Genomic DNA, 12,514 nt, shown 5'->3' with positions numbered 1-12,514 from the left:
GGAGAACCGAGACACAGAAAGATTAAGATCAGAACTATCCACTAATTTTGCGTGTCCAATTTGAGACACCCACCCATTACATATAATCATCTGGCACTTCATATGTTCAATGCCTGGCTCCCATTGACTTCAGTTGCCGCTGTGAATGCTCAGCACTTCTGAAAGTCAGATTCCCAGGAAATGAGGAATATTGACCAACTGTGAAAATTTGATACTATCACACAAGAAATCTTTGGCAGCAATAGAATCCAATTTCCCACAGCAGCATTCAACCACCTTAACTCTGCCTTTCTCTCCTTGCAATTTCCCGTCTCATTCACTACACACATTCCAACTTCTGTAACCATTAAAGCAAGGGTCATACAGAGAACAGTCTTGCCTCACTCCAGAACTCTGATTCATCCCCAGAGCAGGGCCAGCTGTGCACTAAGTGAGGCAAAGGTCATGTTTAAAACATGTATGTGTCAATGTAATTCAAAATTGGATCATAATGCATATGGACAAGGCGACCTTTGTTAAGGCTGCACGGGCAACCTTAATTCTGACATTTCCAAACTAAATTGTGCTGACAGAGGAATGGGAAGACTCTGGAATCTTGAACTCCATTCCAGGCTCTGCAAAGGAGTGTGTTACATTTCAGCGACATCTGCTGGAGGGCTCATGCTGCCAGTGCTAAAATAGCCTTAGAAATTTAGACATTATCAATGACAATTTCCTAACTCAAAAAGTATGGCTGCCAACATGGGGGAATTCTTTGTTAGACCTTGTCTTAACAGATAAAGAGGAACTGATCACACAAATAAAAGATAGCTGCAGCTTAGGTACAAGTGACCATGACTTGATTACATTTATCATGTGTAACCAGAATAAAGTTGAGACCAGTAAGAGATATATATGGCCAGAGCCAATTTCACAAAGCTGAAAACAATTATGAGCCAAATCAGCTGGGAGGAAGAAATTAAGCAGAAAAATATGAATGATAACTGGGAATTTTTAAAGAATGCTTACTAGCTGCCCCAAAAGCCACAATCAAGGAAGAAGGACATACTGGTTTAAAAAAAAAATCTGACTTGTGTGTGTGTGTGTGTGTGTGTGTGTGTGTGTGTGTGTGTGTGTGTGTGTGTGTGTGTATATATATATATATATATATATATATATATATATATATATAACAACTGGAAGAAAGGGGAAGCTGATAGTAATGAGTATGAATCAGAGTAATGAGTATGAATCAGAAGCTAGGAATTGTAGAAAATTGATAGGGGACTGTGACGAAGTTGGGGATTTTTGTAGTGTTTGACATGAATAGTATGTGCACGCCTCAGTTTCCCTGTGTGCTGCATGTTTAACAAGGTGGTGGGAGAGGGTTTGTTGTTGCAGAGGACCAGGTGTGACCTCGCTTGTCAGCCGGGACCCCCAGACAATGTCCTGGAGATGTGGAACCCTAACAACGGGTGACCTGGTGACTAAAAGGCCCACCCCAGGTTGACAGTCAGCCGGTTCTGGCCAGTGGGAGGACAAAGGACAGAGGAAAGAGGACCCTGGTGACCTGACCAACCAGTTCCAGCCAGAGAGGACGGAAGAGAGAGGGCCAAGACAAAAGACAGAGGAGGAGCTGTTGGGGAAGATGATATCAGATGATCAGCTGGGAGGAGGGGGCTGCTGGACTGGGGAGAGAGAGCAGCCAGAGCCCCCCTGGATGCAGGAGAGACCTACATAAGAACATAAGAACATAAGAGACAGTGGCCAATGCCAGGTGCCCAATAAGTAAATAACTTTTCCTTATCCACTTTCTCAACATCACTCATGATTTTATATACTAATCATTTTAGTTGCTCTTTCTAGTGCTAGAATATCTTTTAATGATTCCTAACATCCTGTTTGCTTTTTTTCTCCAGATCATTTATGAATAAATTGAATAGGATTGGTCCTAGGACTGACACCTGGATGTCCTGTGCTGAGGGTTGCTAGGCCTGAGGGCCCGGAAAGCTTCCTGTGCTGGGTTCAGATGCTCAATAAACCCTCCTGTTTTACACTGGTAGAGTCACTCCAGTCTAGAGATCAGGGCTGCATTATTCCCTCTGGGTGTGGAGGCCCCGGGGGTCCAGAGCGAATGGACTCCCTGAGGGGGTCCATGGTGAGAGACAGATGTGCTGAAGGCTCAGAGAGGTGCGGTTCCTCACTCCATTTAGCTTAGCAAAGAGAAGGTCAAAGGGTGACTTGATCACAGTCTAGATGTACCTACCTGGGGAACAAATATTTAATACTGGGCTTTTCAATCCAGCAGAGGAAGGTCTAACACGATCCAATGGCTAGAAGTTGAAGCTAGACAAATTCAGAGAGGCAACAAGGCGTCCATTTTAAAAGATGAGAGTAATTAACTATTAGAACAATTTTCCAAAGGTTGTGGTGGATTCTCCATCACTGATCATTTTTTTTTCTAAAAGTTCTGTTCTAATAATTATTCTGGGGAAGTTCTATGGCCTGTGGTGTACGGGTGTGTGCGTGTGTCAGACTAGATGATCATAAAGGTCCCTTCTGGCCTTGGAATCTATGGATCTAATGGGCACAGACTTTTTTGTCTATTCCCTCCAAGCTTGAACCCTTCTGACCCATCCCGTCCAACTCGTCCCTGTTCCATTGCTGTCTCTTTCCCACCCTGTCTCCCCATCCTAGTTCCATTCTTCTCAACTAGCCAGCACCAGTTTCCAATCCTCCGGCTTCTCATCCTAGCCCCGTCTCTCCCTCCAAACGCCTGTCCTCTCTCCCCCATTCCTACTCTCAGTATCCATGCCCAGACAGTCCCACTTCCCCTCCTTCCAGATCCTCATCCAATTGGTCTCCTTCCCTTCCACCTCCTTCTCCCTTTCTGGTTTCCAGTCCCAGTTTCCTTGCCCAGCCAATCCCAGTCTACTCCCAGTACCTAGTCTCCTTCCCTCCCCACTGAGAACAGAGGAGTCAGGCTCCATGCTTTCATTTATGGTGTCTGGCTCTGACCCAGCCCAGAACAGCAATTAAAGGGACAGACCTTCTCAGCCCCCAACAGCCTCAGGCCGCAGCATACTCAATGCAGGTGAAGTCTTTTGGAAATTGAGCTGCAAAGCTCTAGCAGGTGTCCTCTGAGCATGTGTAATCTGCAGTTTTTCAAAGTCTGATGACTTGGTCAAGTTTGGGCATATTTTAAAAGGGCTGGCAAAAGGCAGGTCCCCAATATAAAGGCCAAGCCTCTGCCACATTTCAAAACTCTACTCCAAAGAGGCAGTAGAGGTTTTAAAAGAAAAGGACGTCAGAATTTAATATGGACAAAACATATTTTTCCTTACCCCTGTTCCTACAGCTGAACCATTTTGGCTGAAGGTCGCTAAAATAATTCAGCCTGAAACAGACACCCTGGGTGGAAAATTTCAGCCCAGTCAGTCAGTTTGGCAAGTTATGAGAGATTGAAAATAGCATCTTATAAAAGGAAGTGTCAGGCAGCCTTCATAATAGTTGGTGCTACCAGCCCCACCTATAACATGCAGGTATATACAGTAACAATCGTCTCCCCCACACACCCAGGCACACACACCTAATAAAGCTTTTAAAAAAGAAGGTTAAAGTTGCAAAGTCAAGCCCTCACAAATAAGGAAATTCCAGCCCTTCATTCCGTCCCCTAGGTGCATTATTCCATCTTTCACTATATTCTATACAAATGTTCCCCTGCTTCATTCAGTGCACTTTTAAATGGAGAGTTGAATTAGATCAGGAAAAAGATCACAATTCATGTCAACAATACATTTCCCTCCTCCCTCCGCCCCAATTACAGCAACTGTAAGTGCTACGTTCGCTGTGCGGGTCAGAACTCACCCTGGGATGTAGTAAGGATCCGGGGGGAAGAGGCCGTGTTTCCGTGGGGCTGCCATCGTAGGGCAGCATCTGTGCTTGGGTCTTCAACTTACAGGAGGCAGCTGCAGGGACTGGGTGAGGGCAAACACCACCGATACCATGGCAACCATTGTGAAGATGCCACAAAGCCACAGCAGCAGCAAAGCCAGAAAATTGAATACGCTCATAATGACACTTCATACCAAACGAAGCCCTGTACTTGTCAGTTTTCTGGGTCAGCATGTACAACAGACAAGTGGCCAAGTTCCGAGGTGCGTCTAGGGTCTGTCCAGGATGGTCAATAAAAGTGCTCTTCTTAGACGCACTACCTTACTTGAGTGAGCGTGATACACTTGGAAAGCCCCCAAACACCTCTGTAAGACACAGTTTAACACCTTTGAAGTTGTGTTAGCAGATTGTGTAGTAGCTTAGGTTACGTAGCATTCACCTATAGTGCAAAATACCCAGCTAACATGACTGTGAAGTTGTTAAACTGTGTCTATACAAAGTGCTTCAAATCATGTTAGCAAACTCGATTTTAAAGTGCTCCCTATAGCATAACCAACATAACACACAAGCCAGATTAATATTCCACAGGCTGGCCCAGTGATTTGTGCACCGTAAAAATGGCCTCTCTGGCCACACGAGCAACTTTCGCTGCTCTGGGATCAACCAGGCTGAAAGCTACCAGTTTAAACTTCCCAAAGTAGCCATCTAGGATTGTGATGGGGCAGCTGTAAGGGATTAAAGCAACCCTGGGGAGGCTGTGTGGGAGACAGCCAATAAAGAAAAGGCTTGTAGTGCTAGCCAATTAGCAGACGGTTTATTGGAGGAGCCAATCAGGGCCAGACTGGCCCGTATAAGAAGAGGCTACTGAGCAGAGCAGGGGCAATCACTCCCTGGAGGACGAGGGAGGAGGCGGACTGGCTGCTTAGAGGGCTGGAGTGCCATGGACAGAGCAGTGCTGGGAAGGGAGAGCAGAGTATGAGAAAGCTCCAGGCTGACGGCTGCCAAACTGAGGCCCTGAGACAAGGGCAGAGGAGGCTGCGGGGAAGTGGCCCAGGGAAGGAGACGGCGGAGTAGGAGGAGGGGCAGTATGTGGCTGCCAGTTATAGGGTCCCTGGGCTGGGGCCCGGAGTAGTAGGCGGGCCTGGGTTCTTCCCCCTCCCCGTTTCCCCCACTGGCCACTGAGGGAAGTGGCCAGTGCATGGACTGCGGTCTGCCACTGAGATGAGTGGCAGGACTGAGGGCTGTCGGTCCCCTGGAAAGGGGGAGAGAACTGAGTGGGGCACAGATGGAAGGGTGTGTCCAGAGGAGGATGACGCGGTCCGGGGTGTGATGCAGGTCCTGGACATGGAGACAGGAGTGACGATGGGCAAGACACCACCTGAGGAGGGCGCACTGGCAACCTCGAACTAATTCCCAGGATGGCCAGCAGGAGGCACCATGGCGGTGAGTCAAATTCCATCACAGGAATCCAGTTGCCAGGTGCTTCCATGACACTCACTGCTTTTGGAGAACCACTTCCAGAGCCATCTGAACATTGGTCATCCCAGTCTGGATCTATAGTGCCTATCAACCAGGGATCCCAGGGGCTGCCAGCCACAGACAGCAAAACTCTGGCCGCTTTTTGGGCCAATGCATCAGCAGTTCAGGGCCCTGGCTTCTGAAATCAAACACAGAAGGTATATAATGGGATTTCAGAACCACGCGCCGAACAGATAATTGCATGCACCAGTGACCAGAGCCAGGATGAAATCAAGGGCTGGAAGGTGGTCTACGAGCAGGCCAAGGCAGTAGCGGTAAGTTCAGGGGAGCACAGTAGGTGTCCATTTTATGCTGCATTTTGAAAGACTGCCCCATCACGAGCACAGAACACTGAATGGACGTGGCCTGCACTTGAGGATGTTACACTCAGAAAAGCGATCAGCTCTGCTACCCAGGCCAAACCCGCTGAGCCCTGCAAGAGTCACACCCAGCTTGCCAAGACCCTCGTGAGTTAATGAGAGACATGCCAGCTGCTCCGCTAAAGGAGACAGAGCTTGACGAGGACGTGCCATCCTTACCCAGTCAGTCTTGTTTGTTTGTAATCTCTCTTTACTTGGACAGTGTGGACAGTATTGTGAGGGTTCAGACAAAGCTGCCTTTGGTGGTGGTGGTAATGTTGTTATGGGGAAGTTCTGGCTCTACGATAGGGTGGAAATGTCTACCTATCTCTATGGTTCCCTCCTGGTCATTCCTGCTCTGATTACTGTGATGAATGTGGAAATGAGCTAATAAAATATTACAAAAATCTGTATGACTCTGTACTTACCCACTTGGATTGGCTATCCCTTGGGGGATGGGGTGGGGGAGGAAGAATTGATTTTTCTCCCAGAGGCATGGGAGATCAGACAAGGTATCTTCGACATGGAGCTCTCTGGGTGGGGGGTCAGCTCATTTGAATGGAACACCCTACCAAGATAATGGAAATAGCACATCAGGTATTTCAGCCGGAGTTCCCACAGTACCCTGCTGCACATGAGGCTCCGTCTGGGTTTCCATAGGTCTCCTGCTGTGCTCTTGGAGTCTTCTCCCTCTGGGAATGGGGCAATGCTTCCAGAAAAGTCAAGCATTGTTCCCTCTGCCCCTTGGCTTCCACCTGTTCTCAGACCAACTCTTGCTCTACTCAGACCAGCTGGCTAATGACTTTCCCTTGGGATATGTTGGACTCGTCCAGCTCTTGTTGGCACTTCCTCAGCAGGTCCCTCACATCTTGGGCATCATGGTCTCACCTCTGGGCTCTTTTTCGGGGTCTCCTTACCCTGGCTCCCAGCCCCTCTGCTTTCTTTCCCATCTGGGCCCAGACCCTCTGAGTCCTGGGTCACTGTCAGGTCCTTCCCACATGAGGGCTGAGTAACCCACCCCGTCTCTCTCCAAGATTACGGGCCACACCAGGTCCTTGACCACGCCGACCTGGAATCTAGCTTGCCGGCCATGTACCTCCAGCTCAAATTCTGCTGTGGGATAGACTTGGGTCTCCCCATGTACATAGGAAACAGGCACTGGGAGGTGTCAGTCCAGGCTAGTTGCCTTCACCTGGTCCTCCCAAACCAAGATGTACCTACACCTTGAGTCTACCAGACCCTTAACTACCATTCCTCTCAGCTTGACTGTCACTACCCATGGTGGGGCCACACTGATTAGATTTAGTTGGGGATTGGTCCTGCTTTGAGCATGGGGTTGGACAAGATACCTCCTGAGGTCCCTTCCAACCCTGATACAGTAATTCCTCACTTAATGTTGTAGTTCTGTTCCTGAAAAATGCGACTTTAAGCAAAACAATGTTAAGCGAATCCAATTTCCCCATAAGAATTAATGTAAATGGGGGGGAGGGGTTAGGTTCCAGGGAAATTTTTTTGACCAGATAAAAAACTATATATTATATAGATATACACACAGTATACGTTTTAAACAAACAATTTAATACTGTTCACAGCTATGATGACTGTGAAGCTTGGTTGAGGTGGTGAAGTTAGAGGGTGGAAGAGGGTGGGATATTTCCCAGGGAATGCCTTGCTGCTAAATCAGTGGTTCTCAAACTTTTGTACTGGTGACCCATTTTACATAGCAAGCTTCTGAATGTGACCCCACATATAAATTAAAAATACTTTTTGATATATTTAACACCATTATAAATGCTAGAGGCAAAGCAGGGTTTGGGGTGGAGGCTGACAGCTCATGACCCCCCATATAATAAACTCATGACCCCCTGAGGGGTCCCAACCCCCAGTTTGAGAACCCCTGTGCCCTCGAGGGTTAACACATTGTTGTTAACATAGCCTCTCACTCTACAAGGCAGCAGGAATGGAGGGGAGGGGAGACAGCACAGCAGAGACAGACACACACCTTGTGTGTGGGAGAGAGAGAAATGCACACTGCCCCTTTAAGTAAGCTGACCCACTCTTAACTGCATTGTCTTGGATCAGGAAGTTGAGACAGCAGCTGCTGCCCCAGGCTCTATCTGTCTCTCTCTGTCTGTGTCCCCACCCTGCTCTATATGGAGAAGGGATAAGCGGGGTGTAGGAGCAGGGGGGAGGGGGACACCCTGACATTAGCCCCCCTCTTCCCCACCCCCACAGCAAGCAGGAGGCTCGGGGAGCAGCTCCAAGGCAGAGGGCAGGAGCAGCACATGGCAGTGGGGGGAGGGACAGCTGCAATTGCTAGCCTGCTGGGTGGCTGCAGCCCAGGGAACTTAGGGGAGCGGGGAGCTGATGGGGGGCTGCCGGTCCACTCTGGTTCCAAGCCCCCACCAGCTAGCTCCAATGGGCTGCTCTTCCTGCAAGCAGTGGACAAAGCAGGCGGCTGCCAAAGGACGTTAGACGGGAGCATTGCGCAACTTTAAACAAGCATGTTCCCTAATTGATCAGCAACGTTAACAATGAAACAACATTAACTGGGACGACGTTAAGTGAGGAGTTACTGTATTCTATGATCTTTGGGGTAGACCCCCCCACTGACTGGTCCCACTCAGGTTAAAATAGTCACATCCCACTACTGGGTAGTTCCATTTACTATACCCAGGCTGGCCCTACCTGGAGCAGGCTACCGGATCTCCTAGCTCCTTTGCACTAGTACTTCCCATGGGCTGCAGGGCTCCCCGGACTCCTTGCAATTGCAGTGCACCCTTTGAGTCTGGAAGCCTTGGGGCTTTCCCCTTTGCGAGCTTCCCTGGGCCTCTCAGTTTACCATACAGCTTGGGCCGTTCCTCTCCTTCGACCTCAAAGTGGGCCTCAGCTCAATCCATTGCTTCCCCCACTGAGGCTGGCTGTAAACTCCTTACCCAGCTGTGTCCCTCCTGGTAGGACCATCACGAATTGCTCTAGGACCACCTGATCCGGGAGCTTCTCCACCGAGCTGGTCTCTGGACCAAGTCAGCGTATTGCCAGGTCCCGTAACTTCTGCACCAGAATCCGTGGCTGCTTCCCTTGCGGGAATGATGCTGTCCGGAACTTGTGCCTGTGTACGTCTCCGATGTCAGCCCCAGACAATCCAAAATGGCTGCCTTCACCACTGGGTAGGAACTTGCCTGCTCATTGCTTACCACCCAGTAAGCTGCCTGTGCCTCACCCATCAGGAACGGTGCTACGTGGGCTGCCCAAGTCAACTCTTTCCAGTCTGCTGCTTTGCCACCTGCTCAAAGGTCTGAAGGAAGGCCTAGGGGTCATTGTCTGATCCGAGTTTTGCCAGGCCTGGAGCCAACCAACCACCAGTTCCATCACCGACAGGGTTCTTGGGTGTGGCGTGACCCGACCGCCTCTGTATCCACTCCTGCTGGTTGGAGTGGATCTCCTGCCACCATTGTTGTGCTACAAACTGGACCTCCTGTTGCCATTGCAGGTTCTCCATTAATTGCATCAGTAGGGCCTGGGTCCCCTGCTGCTGCTGGCCTGTCACCAACAGGTGGATCCCCTCTTCCATGGCCGTGTGCCCCTTGTCGATCAGGGGTCGGTCCAAAGGATCCCACGTCTGGTACTAAATGTAACAGCATGGCACCCAGCTCTCACACGTGCCTGCGATATCAGACTGTATCCCCAGGGCTTCCTCCCTGGAGGCAATGGTTTCACCCTCTTGGTCTACTCTGGCCCCTGCTCGGCCACTAAATAGTTCACTTCCCCTTCTAGGGGTTTCTTGCCATCTGACTGTAGGCCAGTTCCCCACTGGGCTATGGAAGGGGGACGGGGACCCAGGTCCACCCACTACTCTGGGTCCCAGTGCAGGGATCCTAAGAATAGTAGTCACATGCCACCATATCCTACACTGCTTTCAGTTCCCTGGGCCACTTCTCCATGGCCCTAGCCTTCACCAAAGCTTTGTCCTTACCCCAGGGCTCATTTAAGTTCAGACCCAGGTGCCAGCCAGGAGCTCTTCCTTACTGCCAGCACTGAGCTGTCCATGGTGCTGCAGTTTCCTTTAGCCAGTCAGGAGCTCTATCTGTGCTCTTCCAGATCCAGCAAGGAATTGCCTCTAGCACTCCAACTCCTTTTATATGGCCCTCCTGTGCCCTGATTGGCTGCTTCCCCTGCAGCCACTCTAGGCTGCTTGGAGGACTCCTCTACTGCTCCTTGCCTGGTACAGGTGTGGTAGGACACTGAGGCCTCCAGTAAGGGGTCTCTGGGCCTAGCCCACCCCGTCACAGACAGCCTGCATGGTTAGCCAAATCCTTGTCCCTGCACAGTGGAACCATACCAGTTCCACTTGAGTTAGGGCCATCTGTGCTGACAGGGCAAGGGAAGCATCTGACACAGGCTGTTTACATCTGTCTATGATTAAAAACTGAGAACTATTCTTGGTTGTAAAAGTATCTGTTATGTTTCCTCAAACCTGAATGTTTTGAGCTAATATAATAAGGACAAAAATACTAACTGAAAGAAGTGAGACATTTAAGGGGAGGTGTCCCATGGCACCAGGAGAACCGCTGCAGCGATGCTTCCATTTCTCCTTCAGCCTTTATCAATTCTGCATGGATGATGCAGGCCTTTCTTCTCAAATTATGCTTAGAAATTCCTTCCTGTGTCCATTTCATGAAATGACCAATGGATATTCATTCTAAGGTCACAAACTGCCATTTCTATAACAAGGCTACAGCATGTTGATCTAGACATATGTCCTCTGTGCAGACACTCAGATAATAAGGAGAAATTCACTTCTGTTGAGTTTACCATCAAGATTTATTGATATGAGAGACAAATGTTGTATGAATCAATATTTAAATTGAGGGAAACTAAATCCGGACATTAACAAACACAAGAAGTCAGTTTACGTATGTTTACATATTCCAAACGTTTTCAATCAGAAGTATCTGCAGCTCTCTCCTATGGCTGCGAAGATGATGGCAGAGAGCCAGAATCAAACTATTATTTGCTTCTTATTAGCCAATCAGGAAGCATATAATTGCATAACTGAACTGATTGGCTGAAGCAAGAAAAACGGTTAGCTTCTGAAGAGCCAATCAGGATGCAGTCATTTGCATATGAGATCTAACTGGTTAACACTGTTAAAGACTTCATTATAGTTGATCTCTGAGGAAGCAAACAGCAGAAATTTGCTGATGCATCACAGGACAGTTTTGAGCCAATTGTGCACCAGGATTTTCTTCTTGCACACACACATTCCTAATTATTCTCTTATTGTAGATAAATGCACTTTCTTTCTCCCTAATGGTCTCCCCCTCAATACACACAGAGCTCTTCACATCAGCCCATGCTCTGGCAGTGGATAGAATATGCTTGTGACTCAGGAAAGGTTAAGACTAATTCCTGCTCTGAATTAGGTGTGTTACAAGAGTTAAAAAAGCCTGGAAAGGAAATGCTAACTTTTCACCTTCTCCATTTTAGGAGATTTTTCGTTTGGTCCTAAAGCACTTTGTTATGTGATTAATAAGGGTACTGTGGGACATCCACCCAGACTCCTGATAAGTCAGCAATGGAAAAAGTAGGCTGCGGCATAGGCTCTGAATTCTCTGCCTCCTATAAAACCTTGGGAAAGAGCATTCCATGACATAATCAAAATAAGAAATTACTCGCAGTTCAATGACTAGATATTTTTTAAGTAGGAGGCATAGGGAGTGAAAAGCAAGCCCAGCATGATTCTCATCTGGTGTGTCAGCCCCTCCTTGCCAGAAGGAAACCTCCCAACAGGGCCAGGCAGGCAGCACGTTTGCCTGTGTGGTAGAACTGGCCCTGCCACAGCAGGAATGTCCGACAAGTTGGCAAGAAGTCACCCAGTACAGATGGGCAAATGCTGGAGTGGTAGGTGCTCTCTCCCTTGTGCTCAGGCATGCACAGAGCTCTGACAAATGACGCAGCCATTCTACTTTCACCCATGCAGTCTCACCAAATGTGAGCTCCCTCCCACCACATAACAGCATTGACCTAGACAGCTCATATTAATGGGTATTTATACAGGATTCATTGCACATCAGTCCATTCTGGCTACAAGTTCATAAGGATAATAAATCTACATAGAGACAGTAGTACAGTATCAGCTATTTTCCAATACAAACCTCTACCCCAACCTTTATTTGTAGGTCAAAGAAAGATCCGCTACTACAGCAACCTTCCTATGACCTTTGACATTCATTTTTTTAAGATAAAAATCCAGTGTGGGAAAAAGGCACATACATAACAAAAGCAGTGCTGAACAACCACAGGAATAAACGGACATGGACTTGGATTCCTCTATCCACATCATCTGCAGTCCCTGATCATATTACCTCCAAGGGGTTGCTAAATCTAACTCGGTCTGGTTCTCAAATCCCCTTAACCACTGCCTATTTCCATTCATTTATAGTTAGTTACATTATATATATTTCCTTTAGCAAGGACATACCGAATTGCTTGCTAACGTGCACAGAGCTTCTGTATATTTAGAAGACTGGAGCCTTTATTTCTCCACATCCTTTCTTCCAATCCTAGCTCCTGAGCTGTTAGCCTTCTCTTCTTGTCTCTTCGGGGAGAGCTGGGAGTCCCTTGTAAAGTCTTCTCCAGTTTTTTTGTCCACAGGTGTCTGTAGCTGTGGGGTGCCAAAGAAACCCCCCTCACAGTATTCCCAGGAAATGATGCAGAACAGGAGATGATTCTTCTATCAATAAGATAGGTTTCCTCTGGTC

General features: G+C 48.2%; 1 protein-coding gene across 4 annotated transcripts in view; it reads right to left on the bottom strand.

Annotated features, from left to right (window-relative positions):
* The window catches only part of FAM166A (family with sequence similarity 166 member A), a 61,428-nt gene extending 57,448 nt beyond the window's left edge, over positions 1-3,980 (bottom strand). For all 4 annotated transcript variants that reach the window (XM_039506440.1, XM_039506442.1, XM_039506438.1 and 1 more), the window contains exon 1: positions 3,847-3,980. In XM_039506440.1, coding sequence (XP_039362374.1) covers positions 3,847-3,902 — 56 coding nt within the window. In that variant the 5' untranslated portion in view covers positions 3,903-3,980. The remainder of the gene's footprint in view (positions 1-3,846) is intronic.
* Positions 3,981-12,514: the final 8,534 nt, after the last annotated feature.

The sequence above is a fragment of the Mauremys reevesii genome, linkage group 19 (assembly GCF_016161935.1).
Source record: "Mauremys reevesii isolate NIE-2019 linkage group 19, ASM1616193v1, whole genome shotgun sequence".
Lineage (NCBI taxonomy): Eukaryota > Metazoa > Chordata > Testudines > Geoemydidae > Mauremys > Mauremys reevesii.
This window is presented reverse-complemented; position numbering and strand designations above follow the sequence as displayed.